This window comes from Biomphalaria glabrata, chromosome 3 (genome assembly GCF_947242115.1).
Source record: "Biomphalaria glabrata chromosome 3, xgBioGlab47.1, whole genome shotgun sequence".
Classification (NCBI taxonomy): domain Eukaryota; kingdom Metazoa; phylum Mollusca; class Gastropoda; family Planorbidae; genus Biomphalaria; species Biomphalaria glabrata.
The window spans coordinates 21,573,817-21,600,883 of record NC_074713.1 but is presented as its reverse complement, the minus strand read 5'-3'; the positions used below and the strand labels follow the sequence as shown (position 1 = coordinate 21,600,883).

The 27,067-nt window shown below is 38.2% G+C and overlaps 1 protein-coding gene across 1 annotated transcript in view; it reads right to left on the bottom strand.

The window, feature by feature from the left end:
- The window catches only part of LOC106056831 (uncharacterized), a 143,482-nt gene that overhangs the window by 76,404 nt on the left and 40,011 nt on the right, over positions 1 to 27,067 (bottom strand). Inside the window, exons 3-6 of the mRNA XM_056023960.1 lie at positions 4,516 to 4,605; positions 1,294 to 1,359; positions 791 to 833; positions 458 to 666 (exon numbers count right to left, since the gene is read on the bottom strand). Of these exons, the coding sequence (XP_055879935.1) occupies positions 458 to 666; positions 791 to 833; positions 1,294 to 1,359; positions 4,516 to 4,605 (408 nt within the window). The remainder of the gene's footprint in view (positions 1 to 457; positions 667 to 790; positions 834 to 1,293; positions 1,360 to 4,515; positions 4,606 to 27,067) is intronic.

Sequence of the window (27,067 nt, the reverse complement as noted above, 5' to 3'; positions counted from 1 at the left end):
TCTTTACATAATAGAAAAGGGGGTGGGGTGGGGGGTCACAATTCAAATTTCAAACAGAGTAGTCTGCTCTGTATATACATTATGATTTAAAATCTTACTGTTCACAATCTTTGATCAATAAAATACAATAACAAAGAGAAAGCGATGTATATCAATGCGGGGGGGGGGGGATATAAATGATAGAATATAATGATCTTCATTTCTGTGGGAATGTCCGTAAATTACAAAAAGAAAAATAACTTTTAAAAATATAAGAATAACTGAATAAAGTTAACACTGGGAGAGATTTAGAGATACAGAGCTACAATAAGCAAAACACCAAATGGAAGAAGCATGTTACCAACTAATTCATAAAACTTACATCGTGGTACAAGAGAACGCGCCTTGAAATCATAATTCTACTGTGATAACTATGTGGGTGCCCCATGAACTAAGTACCTGGCCATGAATTTAGTACCTGGTCAATTAGTGTCCACTCTTCGACGTGCTCCTCCGAAGGTCGGCTCAGGAGAACGTAGACCAAGGGTCCAGGGTAAGCCACGACCTCCCCACTGCCGGGCGAGATGGACGTGGGCGGTTGCCAGGACAGCTTCATCTCCAAGTTTTCCACCGTGTACTCCACTTCCTTTGGGAACATCCACTCGCCTTGAAGTGTTCTGCTTGGGGCTGCCAGAAGATAGAGAGTACCACAGTGAGACAAGTTTTAGTGTGAGGGGGAGGGTCAAGGGCCAGGAGGGGGGTTTAATATACATACATGTAGTGACTAATAAAATAGTGTCAATAAATGTACCTTTGCGATGACTAAAGACAAAGTCGCAGGCTGTTTTCTCTCCCTGTAAGTAGGTCACAGGGAAACATTGGGTTAGGTAAAAGTTTTAAAGGTTTATGAAGTAACTAAAAGTACCTACTAAAACTAAAAAGTACTCACTGAAATTGACAATTACTTTATAAAACAAAAAAGTACTCACGGAAACTAAAAAAAAACCCAACAAAAACAAAACTTACAAAAACTAAAAAAGAAAACACTAAAATTTAAAGTACTCACTAAAGCTGAGTACTTAATAAAACTAAATATACTTTAAAAACTAAAAAGTATTTACTAAACAAACAAGAAAACTAAAAAATAAGTATTTACAAATACTATGAAATTTTGTTCTAAATATTAAAGACCAGTTTGAGGATTTTCAGATACATTCTTGTAAATACAACAGAAAAGTGTTGTTATATTTTAAATCTATCCTTGTTCAACCATCTTTTAAAACTATTGCCAAGGTTTGAACCCTTGTCACTTACGCTAGATGAAGTAGCTCCGCAGCCATTCTGATGACCAGTGGGTAGACTCAAACACATTCGCCAGCACTGTAGATTTAGATATATACTTTGACATAGATTTTTATGCACTTAGTATACACTCAAACTTATCGTATTATTAAGTCAATATTCGTATATACAAGTAGGCCACGCAGGTTACGAGTGCTAAGATTGTTTTCACTAAAGAACAGTGGTTCTCAAATGTAAACATTTTCAACTATAAAGTTTTATATCAATACACAAACACACACAATGCTTCTATTAGAAAGTTTTGTTGTAACTATGTTGGACAGACAGATAGGTGGATGAACGGACAGACCGACAGACGGACGGACGGACGGACGAACGGACGGACAGACAGACAGACAGACAGACAGACAGACAGACAGACAGACAGACAGACAGATTGATTGATTGATTGATTGATTGATTGATTGATTGATTGATTGATATATTTCAATTCTTCTAGGGTACCATTGCACTTCCTCAGAATGTTTGTCCTTATTTCTTTTTGCGTGGGCGTGGCTTAAATTGCGAGATGTTTAAAAAGTCATCCCTATTAGTTTCAAAATGCATATTTCTGTCTGATTGCAAGACATGTCAGTCATCGATGACGTCAATAATTTGCACTTCAATAGGAAACCTTTCACCAGCACTCCATCAAAAGAAAACAACTTGCAAATTTGCTGTTTCATTTTTTTTTCATTTCAAATAAAGTTCGCCAATCGAAAATTACGACATTTATTCTGTGACCCATTACAACGAGCCGAGAAAAATACAATTAAATTTAAATCACTATGACTATTTTTAGACCAGGTCCAATTTTAGCTCCGCTGTTGAGGTGCATTTGTAAAACCAATGTGAAGGAATTGATTAAATCATGTTTCTGTCCACTTTTCAATGCAAATTTACTTTGAGATCCCCTAGGGAGAAAAATCCTGGCAACTATTAGGCCATGTTGCATTGTGTGAAATTGTTGTCATCGACTTATCTGACCATTTATAACTGCTTTCAAAAAAATGATTTCCGAGTTAGAAATAAAACGAATAGTTAAAGGATGGTGAAAAGTTTACTCCAAAACTGCAAAGTAGTACATGTTGCCAAAAAGTGATATGTCGTCTGCTAAACTCAGATGATTGTCATGTGTAAAATTCATTCTTTTTTTTAAATATTTTGTTCGTTATTTCATGCGTTATTGACTTTTGTATATGTGTCCAATATTTAAAGTTAGAGGGAATGAATTATATTTTTTACTTCTACAAAATGCCCAAAATAGACTGGATAAGGAAAAAGAGATTCATGACAAACGAATATTCACGTTTATTTAGAGTAAGACCTTTACTAAAATCACTAAATTTAGAAAGCCTTCAGGATAGAAGGCTTAAAAGTAAAGTACCAATTATACATAAAACATTCCTCATCCCATATGCTCGGACAAATTTGTACAAATACTCCTTCTTCCCTAGTGCTATTGGAGCATGGAATGGGTTGCCTGAGCTAGCCAGGAAAACCAGTGACCTGGCAGAATTTAAGTCATTGATTAATATGCATGACTGAATGCATGACGCGTAGGACGTAATCATCTTCTTTTTTGAAGTAACGTCTGTATTATATAAGAAACACTGAACCATAATCTTGAAATACAAAAACAAAACCTAATAAAATACTCAAAAAGACAAAAATAAAGGCATATTCCTCGTCCCATATGCTAGGACAAATTTGTAAAAATGCTCTATCTTCTTTAGTGCTATTAGCGCATGGAATGGGTTGCCTGAGTCAGCCAGGAAAACCAATGACTTGGCAGAATTAAAATCATTGATTAACATGCAGGAATAGATGCATGACACGTAGGGCGTAATCATCTTCTTTTTTTGACTTAACGTCTATATTTTATAAGATAAGATGTAGAATAAACATGTTTGTGGGATAAATATGGAAGCCGTCTGACAAAATTAGGAAGGACACGTTTTTACCATCCACTTTGACTGAAGGTTAGATTGCCACAAGACAGGATCGTCTGGACTCCTGGTTTTCACCCTCCCTTCCATGGGACATATGGCAAGAAACAACAAAAATGTGAAACCCCCCGAGAAACGGATCAAGGTTTAAGGATCAAGGTTTTTAAGGGCTTAGCACAATCAACAAAAATATGAATGATGAAAAATGGAGCGCTGTTGGGACTATTGATTCTAGTGGATGTAGCGGAAGTGTCCTGAGAGAAACCAATTTATCCATAAGGTAATCTCTTAGCTACATATTCATCAGGAGGCAGTTAGGGGGGGGGGGTAACGGGAAGGGCCGCAGGGACATGCACTCTAAGCACGAGATTATCAGGGGCTTGGGCACGTGACACGAAAATGTGTGGCCGTATGTTCTACGTTAATTTAACATAAAATAGTTTTAAATAGAGTTTGTTGCAAGAGGGAGGGGCGTAGCTCTTAGTTAATTTAAGATAAAATAGTTTTAAATAGAGCTTGTTGAAAGAGGGAGGGGCGTAGCTCTTAGTTAATTTAAGATAAAATAGTTTTAAATAGAGCTTGTTGCAAGGGGGAGGGGCATAGCTCTATGTTAATCAAACATGAAGCAGTGTTGAGCCTAAGGCGGAGGGGAGGGGGAGCCTATGATAAATGTTGACCTATTGACCTTATTCAGTCTTAGAACAACTATGGTTCATCCCATAGCACAATTGGTCACGTGACTGTACAGCTTTATTCTGGGATAGATTCTCGTCCACATCTAGCTTTGGTGTTGAGCTTGGGGTGAAAAAAAGTGGGGAGGTAGTTATGCCATTAGCTAATTAACATAAAGTAGTGTTCATCCTTGGGCGAGGTGGAGCCTACATGTTAATATAACCCTAATTAATGTTGGGTAACCATGAGGGGGGAGGAGGGAGCGTTGGTTAGAGCATGTATGCACGGAAAGTTCAACCGTATGATCAACATGTTGATATTATCTGTAGGATCAACAAGTTGATATTTAGCATTCACTTGAATATTGATTACATCGAGGATATCGATTGTTTATAGCGGTAAAATAAATAATTATGTCAATAATAGCTCTAAGAACAATATCAAAAATATTGATTTCCATTTGGATAAGAAATTGTGGGTTTGGTGGGAGAACTAATGTACAAGACAAGGAGTTCATGTTGTATGCGAGTTTGTGGAGGGGAGCCTGGAGGGCAAATCTTAAAAGGTAACTCACCTGACTACAATTTCGGTTGTAGGTGGTGCGGTAATTGTTGGTATCTCTGCAATGATTGTCGTCTGCATGGTGAACTGGATCTGGTAGAAACTAGAAAAAAAAAACACAAAACGTGAATAGATAAATGGCTAACATTATGTTCAAGATTGCTGATTGTTTAAAAAATTCGCATATTCTTTATCCCCTTTACCTTTTGAGATGCATTTACTTTCTGCTTGGTATTTATAGAGATATATGCTTTTGTCAGAAACCACCATTTGTTTTGTTATTTTATTATTTTGGTTTTGGGTAGGGGGAACTTCTATATTAGTTTCAGTCCCATCTACCACCAACTTCCCCCCTCTCGAAAAAATGGGTAGAAATTTTAACGTTGAAAGAATAATTGCAATATATATATATATATATACCTGCGGTCTGCGGTGACCTAATAATAAACAAACAATTATAATGTAAATGCTATAATGAGGTTAATTCTAATGATGTCATACAAGATAGAACACTCTCTTGATACGACTCACAACACACGGTCCGGATAATGTAACGGTGAGCATGATGGGAAGGGCACGTGCAGAGTTTCTTCCCCTGTATTTATTTTCCTGGCCTATGAAAAAGTAATTAATGTTTAACTTACGTAAATAGGTAACACCATCGCCCCCCCCCCTCCTTTTTAAAAACCCTTACACCCTCCCTTCTGACACGAGAGTATCTACTAGCCTCTAGCCTAAGTATATATATTTCTATATGAATAGATCTGTCAGAGAGAGAGAGGTCGCTAGGGAGGAGGAGGAGGTTAAACTCATGTTGAACATTTTCTTTTTATAGTTTCATTTTTTTTTTTTGTTCAGCTAAATTATTGACTTTTTATTTTGTTTACCCAAAACTCATTGTGTGTGTGTGTGTGTGTGTGAGTATGTGTGCTTTTTTTTTTTTTGCGTTCATCTTCCGTGAGTGACGTGATGACGTCACCAAGTGCGTCAAAAGAAAAAGATGTATGTATGTTTGTGCGTAGAGCAAATTAAATAAAGAGGGACTGAAAAAGTATGAGGGTAGTGTCTAAAAGAGAAAGTTTGGAAGAGAGAAAGAAAAACTAGACAGAGACAGAGAGAGAGAGAGAGAGAGAGAGAGCTATTTAAGAAAAGATACTATAGATAAAGATAGGCTGCAGCGAAGAACAATTAATTGAGTTAATGAGTTGAACTGTGGAGAGAAAGAAAGTCGGAAAAGGTAAAAGAATAAACAAAGGAAAAAAAAGGGAAGAAAAAAAATAGAATATAAAGATCAAGATAGAAAGATGGAAAAACAAGATTGATGAATAGAAGAGAAAGAAAGAGATAAAGAGAGAGACAGAGAGAGAGAGAGAGAGAGAGAGAGAGAGAGAGAGAGAGAGAGGGGGAGGGGGAAAGAATGTCGTATTTTACAAATATAGTTTTCACGTCTGCCAACCTCCCTCTCTTCTCCCCTCTCCCAATCCTTCTGACAGGTGTTGGGGTCATTAGTTTGGCAGTGCTTCTTACTCACCTGAGAGTTGCATCACTTCACCCCCCCCCCCCCCCACTCTTCCCCCTTTGCCCGAACAAACAAACAAACAAATAGAATGCCTGGCGCTCGCAGGCAACACGCTCTGTGGTGTACAGACGACCGACACTGTGAGGTGTACTGCGCTCACATTGTGGCACGCGATGTACGAACACACAGATCTGGGTTACTAATACATGCTAAGTAATACATCTAAGAGCTCTCATGTTTCTTTTCAAGAACTCCTCTTTTAAGTTTTTCTTAAGTTCTCATCTTTTGCGTGCCAACTGCCCTTGTATTAGTTTGCTCAAAACTCATCTTTTATGTGCCAAGTGCCCTTGTATTAGTTTGCTCAAAACTCATCTCTTATGTGCCAAGTGCCCTTGTATTAATTTGCTCAAAACTCATCTCTTATGTGCCAAGTGCCCTTGTATTAATTTGCTCAAAACTCATCTTTTACGCTACACGTTTAGTATTGTTGTTTGACTTACAAAGTGCGAATCTTTTACCTGTTACATACTATCGTTCACTTTTACCTGTTACATACTATCGTTCACTTTTACCTGTTACATACTATCGTTCACTTTTACCTGTTACATACTATCGTTCACTTTTACCTGTTACATACTATCGTTCACTTTTACCTGTTACATACTATCGTTCACTTTTACCTGTTACATATTGTTGCTCCACTGGCTAAAACTCTTGCTGTATACTTCATGTGCATTTTTCTTCATTACAAATTGAGTTTAGGATGTTATGTTTTTATTTGTTTAAAAACTATAAATCACAATAGAAAAGAAAATGCATATTAGCCAATAAACTTTTCTGTATGGTCGCGGTCTGTAGTGGACATACTTTCCAAAACAATATAGTGGTAAAATATAGTGGTCTGGGGAAGGGAGGGTATTCAGGATGACATTTATTTACGTTTTGTGACGTCTCTGTTTGTTGTCTAAGGCTTTGAAACATTGTCCAAAGATCTAAATATTCCAACATGATTGCACTCTGAGACCTCTTCACATATGGTGGGACCTATAAGGATTCTATCTGCTACTTGCTTTTCACGCCTCTTTATTTGTTTCATTTCTAGTTTTAATAATAATGAATTAATTTATGATATGAAATAATTTCAGTAATTATGTTTCCGTCAACTCTTCACGTTTTCTGGATGATTCCATTCTTGGTATTTCTTTCCAACATTTTCTTCTAGAAGCCAAAAGTTCTTTTGTTTTTCAACCCCCTGTAGTTCTCTCCCCCTTACAAGTTCTCTCCCTTTCTCCATTGTGAAATATCGCCTCGTCCAATCTATTTTTAATTTGTTGTATATCACTCAGAAACACCGTGTATTATAGCACTTGAATATTTCAGATATTTTGGGATCGCTTGAAGAGGTCTCGGCTATTTCTAGACCAGTGCGCATAGTTCTGCTCGAAGAACAACTGCTATTTAAAGTAGGAAATAGGAAAGAGGAAGTAAAAGCACAAGTTTTAACAAAATATGACGTAAAAGATAGGGAACGAGCAAATGTCTACTGGTTGACCCGCAGTGTCAGGCAAATTTAATTCAGGCTAGGATGACATACCTGAAAATGTCACGTTAGCTTTTTAATTCTAAAAACTTTTAGCATCTTATAGTTGGCAAGTGGTTCATTTTGTGTCATTCCCATTGAATTTCAAAGACAGGGCGGCGACAACTTTAAAGAATGAGACAAAGTCACTGACTCAAACAAATAGAAGAATCCTTGCTTGCCATTGGGCAGACAAACTGGGAAAAACTGTCCCATTGAGAAGCCTACCTCTATACTCTAGATATCTCTAAACACCATTGACGTTAGTACCGCATTTTTATTTGCCACAGACTCTTTATCTTCATATCCTAATATCCCTTACCCTATATTCATATCTCTAAATACCGTAATCTATTTCTCGATATCCCAATCTATCAAAGCCTTATCCCTAAACATTGTAAACTATGTCTCCAGGTCGTTAGATCCCTGGATACAGTACATTCCAGGTCTTCTGTTTAAACACTTCCCCCTCACCTTTGTATGTTAAGTCTAAACTGTTTGTCAGTGAGTCATTCTGTTGTCTTTGGAGTCTCGTCTTGTTTACTTGTTAACTTTTATGGTTGAAGGTCACTTAAGGTAAACAACTAACAAGTAAGTGAACAACATTTTTTGAAAGTAAGTTGAACCCAATAAAATCGCAAGATTCTGATCACAGAATTGTAGTTTTAATCTCTCACACTCTCTCTCTCTCTCTCTCTCTCTTACTTTATGAATAAATAAATAAATAATATATATGGTTTTGTGTGCGTGTGTGTGTTTGAGAGAGAGCGAGAGAATCAGTGTGTGTGAGAGAGAGAGAGAGAGAGACAAAAGAGAGATAATATTTCTTTATGAAGTTGGGAAATTCGACAACGGTCAGACTAATTTTCCTAAAGAAGAATTTTCATACATATAGGCAAATCTATAAATAAGAATTATTTTTTTTGGTGTGTGCGTGTGTGTGTGTGTGTGGGGGGGGGGTGTTATCCGGTGCACGGTACAGAAGTATTGATAAACTATGTATACATAAAAATAATGTTTTTGATTTTTTTTTTAAATCACTGCAGAATTTAATTTCCAAGTGGCTCTACATGTCATATCTAATGGCTTGTAATATTTAGTTTGCAACAGTGACATTTATTCTAAACATCTATCCTAGACATATATCCTAAACATCTATCTTAGACATCTATCCTAGACATATATCCTAAACGTCTATCCTAGACATATATCCTAGACACCTATACTAGACAATGTTTATTTTGTCTATATTTTATTGTTCCAAATGTCTCCGAATCGTTTTTTATTTGTTTAAGCTGCTACAACATTTCTCCTTGTTGCTTTCTTTTGTTTTCTCTCTTACTGAATTTATTTGTTTTTGAAAGAAATATATCTTCAACGTACACCAAATCTTGTACATTAAAATGTAAACAAAGAGTAGATAACTGGGATTAACTGAATTATGAAAAGTCCCTACAAGCCGAAGCTGATGTTCCTTGTGTTTAAAGAAAAACACTGTACATTGGTTAAGGTTTATAGTGTCAGAGATGTATCAGTTCAACGGCAATCTGACCGCACTAGACCTCAAGGTGTTTCAATCTGACCGCACTAGACCTCAAGGTGTTTCAATCTGACCGCACTAGACCTCAAGGTGTTTCAATCTGACCGCACTAGACCTCAAGGTGTTTCAATCTGACCGCACTAGACCTCAAGGTGTTTCAATCTGACCGCACTAGACCTCAAGGTGTTTCAATCTGACCGCACTAGACCTCAAGGTGTTTCAATCTGACCGCACTAGACCTCAAGGTGTTTCAATCTGACCGCACTAGACCTCAAGGTGTTTCAATCTGACCGCACTAGACCTCAAGGTGTTTCAATCTGACCGCACTAGACCTCAAGGTGTTTCAATCTGACCGCACTAGACCTCAAGGTGTTTCAATCTGACCGCACTAGACCTCAAGGTGTTTCAATCTGACCGCACTAGACCTCAAGGTGTTTCAATCTGACCGCACTAGACCTCAAGGTGTTTCAATCTGACCGCACTAGACCTCAAGGTGTTTCAATCTGACCGCACTAGACCTCAAGGTGTTTCAATCTGACCGCACTAGACCTCAAGGTGTTTCAATCATTCCGACTAGAACCACAAGCGGTTCCTAATGATACTTACACCAGAACCCTCCCCCCCCCCCCTCAATGTGCTTGTGTGTGTGTGTGTGTGTGTGTTTCAATCCCGTCATTCACGTTCACTCTGTAGCAGCTAGCAGAAGTCACTGTGAGTTAGTGCTTAGGGTTAGAATGACATCTCCTGGCCTAGCTCAGCGACACCTTCGCGTGCTGGCCGGCGCTGCCCATTCAAAGTATCTGGCCCTTAGTGTCATGTCTGAGTGGACAGCGCAGGAATGCCGTGAGAGCTCACCCCTCGAGTCAAGATCGGCGCCAGGAAAAAAAAATAGTTACGGAGGCGGGAAACAAAGAAAGGGGGAGATCATCTCAGGTGGAAAAAAAATATAGATCTACTTTCAGGTCTGCCTGAGACACAGAAGAGAGAGAGAGAGAGAGAGAGAGAGAGAGAGAGAGAGAGAGAGAGAAATGATCTGAACCTGATAAGTAAAATCATTTTGTTAAGTATTGAAACATAAAGTACATTAAATGGGGGGGGGGGGTGTCCTTCTTTACCTTATGAGAGGGAGAAGATCAAAGAAAGTGAGAAAAAAGACTCAAAGAGAAAGAGAGACACAGACCAAAAGTTAACTCTTTACCCGCAGGAATGGAAATTGGAATTCATAATATGTCGGGAATTCGGGGAACACAAATAATAAAGTATTAGAATGATATTTATTTTAGGTAGGTTCGTACTGGAAAACTGAAAAAGTGCGACGACCTTTAATGCTAGGAACGTTGGTGTCAAACTATCACGTGGCAAGTAGTAAAAGGAAGATGTCAATAGATACCAATTGCTTTGGTCTCTTGCTCTCTAACTAGTACCTCTGTAGGGAGCTTCGGGTGCGTCTTGACGCTCTGTCCATTTTATGCATTGCTTCTCCATAAAACGTTTGACACACTTCAATACGTCACTACACTTGTCACTGTTTAAACAGAGTAGCAGACAGACATCCCCTGTATCTAACATCCTTTATCTACCCCATCTTTCTGAAGTCAGCACCTTCTAACACAGATCCTAAACGGCGGCGGCGGCTGCTGCGGCACATGATTTTTCTGCTCATCGTTCCGCCAGATGGTGACTATCAATGTATGGGAATAAGAAAAATAGAAACATTTATTCTGAAGGTTTTTTTTTTAATGTAATCACAAAGCGCCCATTATCAGAGATAACTCCCCCCCCCCCCTTTTCCATATCATTGCTAGTCAGGACAAGATCTAGCTGTCCATCACTGCAGCGAATCATTTATTGATACCCCATTCAGATCAGAGCCCTGTCAGCCCAATGTTTTATTCCGATTCTAGTCAAATATGAATGAACTTAACAATGTAGCTGTTATTTGGACTTGAATTGCAAATGTGACCAACCCATGACATGAAGTAGAACATTTATGATCTTAGAGATGGGACAGAAGTAGAGAGAATAGAAATACACAGAGTAAAGAAATAAAGAGAAGTCCATAAAGAGAATAGAAATAAAGAGAAAAGAATTAAAGAGAATAGAAATAAAGAGAATAGAAATACACTGAGTAAAGAAATAAAGAGAAGTCCATAAATAAAGAGAATAGAAATAAAGAGAATAGAAATAAAGAGAATAGAAATAAAGAGAATAGAAATACACCGTGTAAAGAAATAAAGAGAAGTCCATAAATAAAGAGAATAGAAATAAAGAGAAAAAATGAAAATAAATAAAGGGCAAAAGAAATAAAGGGTTAGTTAAATAAGAGAATAGTAATAAAGAGAATAGTAAAAAAGAGAATAGAAATAAAGAGAGTAGGAAAAAAAAATAGAATAGAAATAAAGAAATAAAGACAATAGAAAAAAAGAGAGCACAAATAAAGAGAATAGAAAGAAAAAAAGAATAGTAATAAAGAGAATAATAATAACACTAAGCCGAGCTGAATGCAGTCCCACGTTTTCTTGTCTGTAAATACATTACTTGATTGAAAGTCTGTTTGATGAATTATTCAACCTATTCAGTATGCTGACGCAGGTGAAGGATAATTTAATGTTACTAACATGCTTCAAGTTTTGTTTTTGCAAGACACAAGCCAGGAGATTGATACCTGATAGAGTTCCAAAAACAATGCAAGTAATGGTAACATCTTAAAGTATAAGTGCAGCAACTAGTGTAGAAGTACATGAACTACACGAAGGCATGAAAGTACTTATTCGGAATACATGACAGTACTTGTTTTAGAATACTTGGAATTACTTGTTTGGAATGCATGAAAGTACACGTTTGAGATACATGAAAGTACTTGTTTGGATTACATGAAAGTACACGTTTGAGATACATGAAAGTACTTGTTTGGATTACATGAAAGTACACGTTTGAGATACATGAAAGTACTTGTTTAGATTACATGAAATACTTGTTTAGATTACATGAAATACTTGTTTGGAATACAGGAAAGTACTTGTTTGGGATTCATGGAAGTTTTTGTTTAGCATACATGAAAGTACTTGTTTGCAATATATGAAAGTACTTGTTTGCAATACATGAAAGTATTATTTTAAATACCCGACCAAAAAATGGTTTCCTTCTGAGATGCTGTAAACAATGTGCGCGTGTGTGTCTCTATATAGTAAATAACTACATAGGTGTAAGCAACTTGTCTAGTGACTTTACTTCCACCTGTTTCTTGGGCAAGTGCCGCCCCTGCGTGAAGCATTTCAAGGGTATTAACTCTCATGGCTAGAGCTGACATTGGACGAAGTGAATCCTATATCATTACAATGGTTTTTATATTGGCATGACATTAAGAGTTGATCCAGACGGAAAAAGGAATAAATATGTGTTCGAGTGAAAAACAATGGAAGAGGTTGTGCACATTTTACCGGTATCTAAATGTATCCCTGTACCAGACGATATAGACCTACACGGTATCTAAATGTATCCCTGTACCAGACGATATAGACCTACACGGTATCTAAATGTATCCCTGTACCAGACGATATAGACCTACACGGTATCTAAATGTATCCCTGTACCAGACGATATAGACCTACACGGTATCTAAATGTATCCCTGTACCAGACGATATAGACCTACACGGTATCTAAATGTATCCCTGTACCAGACGATATAGACCTACACGGTATCTAAATGTATCCCTGTACCAGACGATATAGACCTACACGGTATCTAAATGTATCCCTGTACCAGACGATATAGACCTACACGGTATCTAAATGTATCCCTGTACCAGACGATATAGACCTACACGGTATCTAAATGTATCCCTGTACCAGACGATATAGACCTACACGGTATCTAAATGTATCCCTGTACCAGACGATATAGACCTACACGGTATCTAAATGTATCCCTGTACCAGACGATATAGACCTACACGGTATCTAAATGTATCCCTGTACCAGACGATATAGACCTACACGGTATCTAAATGTATCCCTGTACCGGACGATATAGACCTACTAGTATCGGGAACTAGAATCGAATCAGAGGGAACACACAATAAAATGCTAGAGGCAAAGAAAACCAACAAGGTCTTCAAACAAACAGAGCCCTACAGGTTCACACCTGGCCAATCTGTGTACACGTGTTTCACTGACTCCAAGACAACCTGTACTCTCTGCCGAATTTTACGCCCATCAGAAAACCTTACATCTTTTCACGTCATCTATCAACACCCCCCCCCCTTTTTCAAAAAATGTGTTCTTCGCCTTACATTACCCCCCCTCCTCTATTTTTTTCTTGTGAATTGTTTTTTATCTTGTACTCCTAAATCTTCAGCGTGTAACTGCTTCACAATTCTGTACGTTTTAATTTGGGTTTAATTTGGGGGGGGGGGGACTTTTAAATTGGCTAATTAAATCCAAACTATTTCATTATATAATAATTATATTTCTCTTGATGATTGAGAAATGAGCCAAATAGACAGGGCAGTTCCAACGTCAAGTAACATGAAAATCCTTAAAACGAAACATCTCAGTAACCTATCTAAGATATCAATCATGTCTAGAATAGACTTTGGATATGGATAAAAGGGAACTATCTGGCTTCCAATTGCGTCCCAAAAATTGGAACCTCATTGTGGCGCAGGCACCTTTTTTCGCTAAGCAGCACAGAACTTTTTTTTTATGTGAGGGCGGAGGGATATCATGTGGGGAAACACACGATTTAAATATAAGCTACACCAAAAAATAATTGCTGCTACATCTGCTATATCGTGGATACTGTCAAGTGATATTGATATTTGATATTTTGGTTTTTTGGCACATCGGCACAATTTAGGTCATGTCGTGCCCACAATCCCTCAAGGGTTATTCCCCCCTCATATCTCAGAACTAAATGTGATACAGTTAAGTCATTAGAAACAAGGTTCATTCACAGTTCAGATGGTAAAAATGGTAACAAATATCATCGAAAACAAAAGCTCATATTACTTAGTAGCCAATACAAAGAGTCAATTGTACATATCGTTTAAATGTTTAGTAAAAAAAAAAAATCCGCCACCCAGCCAGCTTCTTCCTCTGGCCAGGTTGTGAAGACTACTATTGGACTATTTTAACGACTTTCACCCGCCACTGCTAACGACGTGTCTCTATCTCTCTCATCTTGACACGACCCTGGGTTTAGTCTTTCAGTCTTTTAAGTTTTAGTAGTTCTCTCGCAGTAGAGAATTACGTTTAGTACAGAAGAAAAAAATGCCTGTAGACCTGTCGACACCAGGGCCCAGGTGTAGGGCCTTTCATATCTTTGTACTTCTCTTGGTGAACACAGGGGCCCATACGAAGATGTACAGCTCCCCCCGACATGCCAGTTGTTGTTTTTTTGTTTAGATTTGTGAATCGTTCAACACCAGAAGTCAAAATGTAAAGTACAGAAGTGGAAGTTCAAAGTTTGGTTTGACTAACAACTTTAACATACCAGAGATATAAGAGAGGGAGAGAGAGTATAGAGAGGGAGAGAGAGGGAGAGGGAGAGAGAGAGAGAGAGAGAAAGAGAGATATTCACCAATTGATGGTACGATGGCCGAGTGATGCAGTGTACAACTTCCGAAAGGAAGGCCTGATTTTGAATCCCTATTAAGGTTAACATCAATGTTTGATTCACGAGTGCACCTAGTTCTGATAAGAAACTATAGAAACAATGTTTGAATTATGAGTGCACATAGGTCTTTTCTGAAACTATGTAAACAATGTTTGAATTATGAGTGCACATAGGTCTTTTCTGAAACTATGGAAACAATGTTTGAATTATGAGTGCACATAGGTCTTTTCTGAAACTATGGAAACAATGTTTGAATTATGAGTGCACATAGGTCTTTTCTGAAACTATGAAAACAATGTTTGAATTATGAGTGCACATAGGTCTTTTCTGAAACTATGGAAACAATGTTTGAATTATGAGTGCACATAGGTCTTTTCTGAAACTATGGAAACAATGTTAGATCCATCAACCGTATCCTCTAACTAGTCTATAAATATTTAGTATTCAAATGAATTCATTAATGACCATACAAATATATGTAAATGTATTTTAATTACGCGTTAAAATGAGAACATTGCATAGTTTATTAACGTCCGAAACTCATGCAAATTCACCAATGTTATTTTAGATGAAGAAATCTCTGCTGAAATATTCATTCGTATATTATTGGGTCTCTCCAACCACACAGACCTATATTGATCTGTTTGAATACTTTCTTCTATTGAAAACCTTTCGTTTCTCCTGTCTGGATTGCATTATCTAGGTCTGTCGTAACATCATAAGTCCCTCTTCGATGCCTCCCTAGTTTAGCCTTTTCCATAGGGGAATCTCGTCAAATAGCAAAACATTTCGGTCACATGACATGAAAGGTCTTTAACTATTTCGCCAAGTAAACCTTTCTGGTCATACATAAGGTCCTAAGGGCTCGCAAAGACCTTCCTTTGGGTAACAGTACCAGGAAAAAGAAGACAGAGGTAGGCAGAGCAAGCGATGGGAAAGCAACATAAAAGAATGGATGAGTCCTATCGTTGAAAGAGATTTTATTCCTGTCGAAAAATGGAGAAAGACGATCGGCAGATCATGTGTGGTGCCCCAATTTTTCAACACAATAGGTGAAGGTATTGAAGGTGATGTATTTCAAAAATTGATTGGATTGTTTGTATCCGTTCTTCAACTTTGTTCGTTGCTGGTCAATAAGCAATTCTTTATTTTGTAATCTGTGCCTCAATGGCATACATGCCACGAATTCCTGATGATATCTCACAACTTAATGTCTCACAAGACACGATAGAATAAGGTCAATTAAATGTATAATTCAAATATATTTTTATTTTATTGATAATCACATCTACAGTGACTTGGGGGGTTGTTTGTACATGGCATGTAGATGCAAGATCTTGATGTAAAAACAGATCGAGATCTGGAGCTTGGTTCGTCCCTGTGACACTCGTTCATCGCCCGGCTTCCAGTGGTGCACGCACCGTTGAAATTTTTATAAACCAACCTTGAAATAGAGCGGCGATGGCCACTGGCGATAGTGTCATAAGGACTGGCGGGGGGATAGGGTGGGGTAAGTAGTATTTCAGGGAGGGATCAGAGGATGGAAGAGGGAGCTCAGTTGGAGACAGTGGGGGTGGAGGAGAAGTTATAGATGTCAGTGTAGAGGTCGTGAGGATGGAGTTGGGAGTAATTAAAATTTCCCAGTTGCGTTAATTGTTTGAGCTTCAGCTATTTGTTGGAGAAAAACACACACACAGTCACACAGCCACAAACCCACACAGTCAACCTCCCACAAAGTTACACACACCCACACAGTCAACTTCCCACAAACTAACAGACATCAAAAACAGTCAAAATCCCACACAGTCACACAATCACACAGTCATACAGTCACATACACACAGTCACACTGACACTCACGCACACAGTCACACACCAACAGAGCCACACACCCACAATCACACCCACACCCACAAAGTCACACACACCCACAAAGTCACACACACCCACACAGTCACACACAGTCACACACACCCACACAGTCACACACACCCACACACCCGCACAGTCAAACACCCGCACAGTCAAACACCCGCACAGTGACATTTACACAATTAAACACTCAGTTACTCACACTCACACACCCGAACAATCAAACAACCACACTGTTACATTCTCATAGTCACACAGTCACACACCAACATAGTCAATAAATCACAAAAAGACAGCCACACAGATAGCTACATAGCCACACAATCAATAAGCCACATAGCCACACATTCACACAGCCATACAATCACACAACACTCAGACAGTCACACCAAGTCCCCTCAGGCACAAAGCCACACAATTACACAGCCACACAATTACAAAGCCACACAATTACACAGCCACACAATTACACAGCCACACAATTACACAGCCACACAATTACACAGCCACACAATTACACAGCCTTATAACCAATGTTTTCACGACATCCATAACTACACCATTTCCACATCAGTAACCACACAACGTTGCCACAGCAACATGTGTTTTCTTTTACTATAGCGACTTTTAAAACAGAATCTTATAGATCTGTACTGTTGTCGTTGACGCAATTATCGTTGAAGTTGTAATGAAATACAAACACAATTTGCGACTGGTCATCTTTACGTCCATGCCCATGTCCAAGAATAACCGCTACTACGCCCTGAAGGCAGTACATGTCTGACTATGACAAGAAGTACTCGACAAGTAACACCTGCAACCCCAAACATTGACACTGACACCGGAAGGGTTAAAAAGAAATGTGTACCATTAACCCTTAAAGTACTTCCGCTGCTCATCCGGAAGTCATCATAACCGGAAGTTTGGGCAAGTATGAACAAAAATAAAAAAAACATGTTTATTGACATGTGTATAGAAACGGCAAATAAATCTTGATACACATTGACGTCAGAGATAATACAGAACTATATATATAGTTCATATTTTATGTCTAATGACTGGAAGATTGTGAATATCAGTATTAGTACAATGCCACAAATAAAAAAGATAACAATGAACTTTAGCTACAAATAAAAGCGAATACTAGAGAAACATAGAAAGAGAATGCGTTGTATGTTTTATTTAAAGTGGAACATTCAGCAAAGAGGTCGAAGAAAGAAGGAACTGAAGCAGAACATGTGTGCAATGTACTCATCTAGTCAGTCGTTACGGTCACTTTTTTTCTTGAGGAAAGACTATTGCTAGTTGACTGGACAGTCTGTTTTTCTCTGATTGTATACAGCGCATATAGACGGGCACACGGACAGACAAGACAGAAAACAGACTAGAAAACAAAGTGGAATGACATACTAATAGATCGTTGAACAGACAGACGGGCGGACGTCAAATAGATAGACAGATAGATAGATAGATAGATAGATAGATAGATAGATAGATAGATAGATAGATAGATAGATAGATAGATAGATAGATAGATAGATAGATAGATAAATAGATAGATAGACAGACAGACAGACAGACAGATAGATAGATAGATAGATAGATAGATAGATAGATAGATAGATAGATAGATAGATAGATAGATGGATAATTCCACCCATTCTACCTGGCACTCAAACTTTACGAATGTTGTGCTTAGAACTTCCGGTATTCTTGAGCCAGATTAAAGCTCGGCACTCATTTGATGCACCATGGTGAGTAGTGCCCTGACAACTCACTGCGCATGTCATAGAACCATGTAAGCAAACATTCCCCAGGGGCGCGTCCTGCTGATTCGTGGCGCAGAAGGATGAGACAGTACCAGATATAGACGATTATGTGTGTGTGTGTATGTGTGTGTGTGTAAATAGTGGTTGAGGCTTGTTCGCCAAATATCTTGGAACACAAGGGGAACTAGCCTCATTGGGTAGAACTCCAAAGTTCTATAAACAATCCACATGGGGTTGAAATTGAGTTCTAAATATGGAATGGGTTATTAAGTCCTTGTACAGACTCTAAGCTATGCTATTTGTTTTATGGTTGGTATTATTGGTAGTTTATGACTTTATATAAAAAGACTTTTGACGTGAAATATTCTCATGTCAAAAAAAAACAAACAATAACACAAGAATGCCAACCAAAGAGAGGAATCAAATCCTAATTACTATTTACTTGATTTACTTGGAACACTATGGGTTATATTAGTCAAACTACTAATCAAGATTGATGTCTTAATCTCACCTTGTTCTTACTCTGTTTCACACTATGTTTTATATTAAATCACGATATATATGCAAATCAAAATGTTTGATAGATTCCATCTCGTTCAATGGCGCGAATACTTGCAGACAAAAAAAATCAACATTCATCACACAATTATTTCACACTTCCAAACAGAAATCTCATTTTGAGGCTTTAGCTTGACCTTGACCAAAAGAAACAATGCTAGCAGAGCGTCTGCTATTCCGGCACCCTTTTGTAGATCTGTCGTCACTCATCGCTTGGCGGACACATGTAGTGTGGACAACGTTCGGCTGGACACCTCGGCATTGACCTCTAAAACTGGGGAGGGAGCGGTAAGAGAGCAAGGGGGCAATTAAAGCCCAACAGGAAACGATGTGAACAGACAAACAGCGCTTCTGGGGGGAAAAAATGAAGGTCCGGAATAAACCAATCAACATGCGAAGTTTCGGGGGTAGAAATGTCAAGGTCAGTTTTCTTTGCTTCAAGATACGCTTGAAATTGAAATGAAGAAAATGTGTGGCATTGTGATGAGAGATGTTCTGGACACGTCATCGTCTACTTAGGAATAAGGAATGTTCTTCAGAAAACAAAATGAACACTTAATAGAAAGGCAGAAATGGGTGATCAGACCATGGACCATACGATACACTGTAAGCCTATAACTGAAGAGGAAAATATGATGACATTGAACGAAATACTGATACAAGAACCGGAACTAGACTGATTGAAATGTGAACTTATTTCAGATATAACAAAAAGGTGTAGCGATTTTCACATGTCAATGAAAATGGTTTGTACTTCCTCATGTATCTATCTTGAAACAAAGTCTGGATCTTGATAGAAAAACGAAGAACTAGAAAGTGTTAATCATTTGTGTCTTACAAACCAAACACAATCTCAAAGCAAATCTGCTAATAGCCATATTTCATTTCCTTGTACTCATATTTGGTATACCATTTTTAGACTTTGAACATCTTTTTTAAACCTCCCACTACTTCGTAGTTTAGGGCATTGATAGGGTAATCAGAGGTAAAATGCAAAAGCTGCAGACACTTTTCCTTTTTTCTTTTAAACCAATGGCAGCTCTAAAACATCACTGCGGCTTCGACGTTTCCAGTATGGCGGCCAGCTATCTTCACGACACATCAAGACAAGAGCGGAGAACTGGCAGCCCCTTATCAACAGCGATGAACAGGTGGCAGCGAGTTGCCCTAGGAACCTGTCTGCGCAAGAATAACGCGTTTGAATCCAATCGTTTAGTTGTCTCTGTTCGGGACTGATGAAAACAAATTGCAATTAAAAAAAGAATGTAATAACCATAAACCGCAGCTGAGAATCCTTTGTATCAATATCAAGACTTTAGTTTCAACGAGACCTGTTTCTAAACACAGTAAATAGCAGTCTCACAAGAAGATGTAGCTCTAGCAGTACAAAAAATGTTCCACAGGAAGATGTAAATTAGGAGTAACAAGCATTATAGTCTAGTAATGTTTTCAAAAAGTTTTGAAATTATTTTGTTATGAAGCTGATGGTGCGCTATAATTTCTTATTCGATTTATTTCTTGTATTGTTTTAACGTTACAAGAAGTCCTTCCAGTGAGCTTTGAACACTCAAGTTCTTCGATTACAGTCCAGCAGCTGATTTCTACACAAGACGTGGGTCAAAATCTAGACGTAGGTTTATTTAGTCACTCATAAACAGTTGAGGTGAGTGCGGGAATTCCCACTGGAGCGCGTTTAAAATAGACCCCAATTAATTTTGAGATGATTATATTTTAAACAATTATAATAGTCAAACTAGAGTATTTTAATGTATGCCCTATCAGTTAGTATTTTTTTTATCCCAAAGATATACATAAACCATTAAACTTTTAGGAAAATCGTTAGAGCCTTTTTGAAATCCTTGTCCACCCAGAGTCCGTCCACCCAAGAAGAGTTCGCAGACTAAAAAGAGGAATTGTACGTAAAAAGAAATTATTTTCCCTAAAAATATATGTGTGTACTAAGTAATTCCTCTAGGAGATATACTTCTAGCATTTTTCAAAAGCAGTTTTCCATAAAATTCCATTTGGAAATGAAGTTCTTGAAGTAAGAAAAACAAAAAAGTAATATGTTAGAGACAGCACTTTCTATTTCAATCAAATACACACTTGAAATAATGGACAAACAAATAAAAACATTTAAAAACAAAGAAAGGACAAACTGGAGCTCTTATGTTTCTTTGTTACGTCTAAAAATCTCCACGCCCAGGCAAGATATTTGTTTATGTTTCTAGTTCAGCCATATTGTTTCAACAGATAACTCGCGCATGTCTGTAAAACAACATTCTAGATCTAAGAACTAGCATTTAAACAAAATTATAAAGAGAGTTTTGCGTTTTATACAAACTCAGAGGCGGCCCACAACAAGACCAACCATGGCAATACTATTTGGTAAGCAAAAAGAAAAAAAAAAGGAGAATTCCCTAGACCTCATTTATTTGTTACAATGTACATTATAAGCCTCCAAACAAAAATTCGCATTAGAGATAATGACAGAAACAACATTAAATTTTTTTTTCATTGGACATAACCCCACTTCCAATCCACTATCCCCCCCCCCCTCCCTTAGATGTAATAATAGACGACAACGTTGTCGTGGTGTACGTTGTATTTGTTTTTATGGAACGTCCAGTGATGAGGACAAGTGGCCTTGTGTCCAGTGGTATGGGAGGGGGGCATGAGGCTGCCTGGAACATGAGAGACGCGCCCCTCAGTCAGTGACGTCACCAGTCTGGAACGATCAATCCAACCAACTCATTTCATCGCCATTTGTCTCGTTCATTAATATTTCATACCAGGTAACTCTCATTGCCTAGTTATGGGCAGGACTATTACGGAAATTCTAGAATCGATGTAAATTCGAATTCTATCCGTTAAATGTCGGTGGATCATATTTGTTTTTAGTGCATTTTTTAAATTTCGCGCTTGAATTTTTGTGTTTCTTCCTTCTTAATACTTATGACATATATACATATACATTTGATCTTATAATCAAAATTTTAAAACCAAATGTATATCGATTTTACAAGGTGAAGGTGAAATCTATGCTTAAAACATTATGCCTGAAATCGATTTCGGAATCGTTCTATTCCTTGCAGTTAGCGCGTTTTCATTTCCAATAATTTTTATGATAATAGAATTTTATTTTCGTAATGTAATTAGTTTTATTGGTCCTAATAAGATAGTCATTTGTATCATTGGAAAGTCACCTGAATAATCGGAAAGTCATTTGTATCATTGATAAAGTCACTTGTATCATTGGTCCTACTTGAAAAGTCTTTCGTGCGGGATATTCCGTGGCTTCAAATAATATGAACGAAACTATTGGTCAGTTGTAAAGATAAGTGTACATACTATCCAATATCACACATTGAAGGAATTTCTTGTTTATAAATTGACAATTAATCTGTCTTCAAGAGTTTTATTTACCTTCAAAGATTCAACGGCAAAAAAAAAAGCTTTGGAGTATTTGTCGACATATCACGTGACGACAATGCTTAAACTCTTACCTATATATTTTCTCTACAGCTGTCCTTCTTTTTTAAGACCTCTTACATTTCTAAATTCTGTGATAGAAACCTCATCACTGGCAAAAAAATCATTTATGTCTATAGCTTTGTAATGCAATATTGTCAGAAATTTCGAGGAGCCCGTTGGGGACAGCTTCTGAGTTTGTGTAAAACACAAACTCTCGTTGTAATCTTTTTATTTTTAATTTGGAATTAGAATGCAATTATAAAGAGCGACAATAATGGAAGTTAAAAAATAGGAAAATGTTAAATGAAAACAACAAACATGGAGGCTCACTCTAAATACATTACGCACTTTTTCACGTTCTTGGGTAACGATGAAGAAAGGGAGACCTAGTTTTTAGTCTTGGACAATGATTCCAGAGATTTGAAGAGTAAAGACGTATTTTTGTAGTTAGATTTTTTTAAAATATCAGTTTATTTAATTTCATCTCAAGTTGAAATAGTCGATATCGTTAACAAAAGCTGTTAAAAATAAGTTGTTGTTTATTTTTAAATAGACGTTTGTTAAGCTATTTCTGTTCGACAATTAAAAATAGAATACGCCTACATCGGTTTAGTTATAGTAGCAGTGTAGTTCTACAATCCAATGACCAACATACAATACTAGGTTTACATTAGATTAACCTGAAACAATTGACGTCATCTGAACTTCGCACAACATTTACAGCCTCTTTCTCCCCCCCCCCCTCCTTTTAACAACTCAGGTTGCACCTCAGTCGTGAAAAACATTTTACGTATCACCTGACTTATAGACTCTGACATGGATGTCAAATGACAAGAGCTGAGTAAACCTCACCCACCGCACATAACAATGAATGGCCTTCTAGTGCTGAGACTAAACTAGAATACATATATATATATATATTTATCCGCCGTGCGCATGCGTAGAGTGCGATTAACAGCACATGCGCGTGGGTAAGCTTTATTTATTATGTAACTTTTTTTTCTTGGGCTTGATGAATGCCCTGCATATTGTAATCATGATTATAGAACTGGGGTAAGATAGATGATTATAGAACTGGGGTAAGATAGATGATTATAGAACTGGGGCAAGATAGATGATTGTAGAACTGATGTAAGATAGATAGGCTTGAACGAAATATGACTTCGGCTTTCAATGGGAGACACTAGGTAGCGATAAAAGGGATATAACACAAGATGGCAAGAGCATGACGTTCTTATCAACCTTGACCAAGAACCGCAACCCGTGCACATTTCTCTCCAGATCGCTAGCGCGATTATCTTCCATGCTGCATGAATGTGAAGGTTTCATTTTTCTTCTTCTACCTTCATTCATATAATGTATAATTAAAACAATACCCCCCTCCACACACACACGCCAAAAACAAAGGGCGTGGGGGATATGGACTCTTGATCGGTAGAAGTAGATATATCATACATGTATCATGTATCAAGTACATCTACAAGCTGTAAGAAACAAACCATAATTTGCGACAGTGATGTTCAGTCTACGGCCAGTGGACATTATTCGTCCCTTGTCCCTTGAGGTGGTTCAACGCGGCCACTCAGAAAACGTCTTCCCAAAGTGCATGTAACGCCTCAGAGGCCCTGGTTCTATTGCACTCACTTTTTTTTTTCAAGGGAAGCTACCCATGACACGTTTGTGATTAATACATATACGTGACCTTCAAGCAAAGTACATGGGAAACCCTTAAGCACTGTTTCAATCTCTGTTTCAATCTCTAATTAAGAAGAGTGGCCTTAGAAGCTCAAAATAAAAAGTCTTTGTTTTATGAAAATAGATTCTAGAATTGAATACCTTGGTTTATGTCATATCTTGGTTTAGGTAATATTTTCATGTACGTTAGGGCCTAAGCGAAACGGATCGCACGGGCCTAGTCTGGGTATTACATAAGTTGAAAATGTTTAATTTAATAATTTACTCCAAGAATTTGAGCGGGGCCTATAAAAGTGCGATGTCCACTGCGGCGCACATGTTGCAGTGACCCTAGGCCGGCCCTGGTTTACGTAATATCTTGGGTTACGTCTACTTGCAAGTGCAGGTCGAATGCACTATAAGATTAAGATGTTTATACTTAATGTAGCTGGCTGGAAAAAGGGGGGGGGGATAGGGAGAATCTGGTCTGGCCGTGTGTGGTAAGGGATTATGTTTAGGATTATAAAATAAAGCTTTAATTTTCTCGGCATGGGGAACATCAGCATTTCAGATTATCAATCAATGACCGCATGAACGCTTATAGTAATCAAGTACAATGGAATAGAAGCTTCATTATCAAGTCAGGCTTTCATAATGGGTCGGATATAACTATACAATAAAGGAGAGAACTTGAGAATTGGTCTAAAATCCTAAATGATTTGATTCACTCTCAAGATAGCTCAGTCGTGATTGACGATTCATTTCGAATTGACGACGTCTGATAAGAACTAAATAAAGCGAACTAGAAGCAGACACCAAGGACACGAGAAGACAACTCCCATTTTGTGTGTGTGCTCTCCTTCCAAGACTTCTTAGCTCCCTTTAGAGAGAAGAAGAAGAAAAAAAATCTACAAAACGTGAGCAGTGCTGGACGTCAGACCGTTTCGGCGCTGAGTTTATTTAGACATAGGCGTTAGAGAGAGAGAGAGAGAGAGAGAGGGTGTAAGGGGCGATTAAGACGGTTAGGGAGTGATTGGCATGGGGAGAGAGAGGCGGAAGGAGAAGAAAAATGGGAGCAGACGGCAGATGGCTTTCTTCTATGGCTACGTGTTAATCATTGTTTAAGCGATGGGCGCCCGGATAAGATGGTGTTGTTGGCCCATTAGGGTAAACACAGGCGCCCCCTGAAGCGGTGTAATCGGGGTTCACCATAACGTACTTAGATCCTCTCTCCGCCCTTATTTTTTTTTTAAGTTTCTCACTCCCCCCCCCCCCCTCTCTACAGTAGTAACGGCTCTCTGTCTAGATAGAATTTTCTACAATTCTATCAGACGGCGAGTCAGCGCTATGACTGTACCTGTCAGGGATGTGTCATAAGACACAAACTGACGTGTCACTCTAACGTATCCTCCTCCCCCCCACCCCACTTTTTTAAAACTGACATGTCAGGTGGCAGCGCAGAGATCTGTGCATTCGAATTTTAAAACACGGAGATTAGAGTTCGACACTCTTTACTGTCAAATCTCTGGACTTTCTATTGTATTGTATTTTTCTACTTTTCTTCTATTTTCACGCTATCAAATTATTTCTTTTTTTTTTCTTCCATTTCTGTCTTTCATTTCCTTTTTTTTTCTTTCAGTCATTTCTTTCTTTCATTTCTTCACTTCTCTTTAACTAATATCAGTTTCTATTAGTTAGGATTGAGATATGTATGATGTACTCTAGTGTGATCAATTTACTTTCACCGATCAAGAATCTATTTCGTGCTTTTTTTTTTTGGGGGGGGGGGGGAGAGAGGGGGGAGTATTGTGTTAATTATATATGATTTAAATGTTTTTAAAATACTCTTCAAATCTAGTCTACTACTACAGCAATATATAAGTTCTCATTTCAGACCTTGCGATCTATAGGGCAGATGAAGTAGAGTCTGTGGCCCAAGGTTAACGAGAATGTCATGTGGCCAACACAACGACCAACCACCTTTACTTTTTTCACAACTTTTGTCAGGCACCCATTAGAGCTGGGGTGGACTCGGAGGCGCCCAAAGATCCCGAAATTTAAAATCCCAGTCTTCACCAGGATTCGAACCAGGGACTTTAGGTTCGGAAGCCAAGCATTATACCGCTCATTCACCGCGCCTCGACAGTAGTATATAAATGCATGTAAATCTAAGAACATAATCTAAACAGCATTTCATTTATTTATTTTCGCTTCAAGATTTAGCTACGTACATTCTTCACCTTTAAAAAAAAGGTGTGGGGGGGGGAGGTGAGGGTGAACTAGCCAACAAACGTAAAGTCACTAGGGTGGTACATTAACTTCTCGAGCTCCTTCAATGTCCTCAAGTTTACAAACCTGGTCTCTGACGCTCTTAGCTGGGAACGTCAAGACGTTTACAGGACGCGTGAAAACCTCGGCCAGAAAAGAAGCGAAACAAACAAAACCTCGAGTAACTTTAGGCCTGAGGGAAACGTTTGTATTTCTGAAACAAAGTTGAGGAGCAGTTAGCAGAAGAAACACGAGGTCCCGATGACACTCTCTGGACAATAAACTGAGCTTATAATTAGCTCACTAAGTGATCTTGATTTCAGCGGCAAAGGGGGAGAGGAGGGGGAGGAGGCGGGGCTCTGTTACACTCACGCACTTAACTCCATCTCTCATACGTCAAGGTTTTGGGGTTGTTGTTTTTTTTCGTTGTTTTTTTTTCCCTGGATACTTAAGTTCAAAAGGCGATGCTCTGCAATGAGTCATACTATACATAAACAAGATGACAGTCCAGCCAATGCCGTGTAAACTAGTAGGGGGTGAACTAGTATGGATTAAGTGACAGGGCCTCGACATTGAAGACACCAGTAGGAGGGGAGGAGGTGGATGGACACTGGACGCACTGGTCAAGCTTTAAAGACTTCTTGCATTTTTTAAAAATTTATTTGCTCCATTTACTATAGGCGATGCTTTACA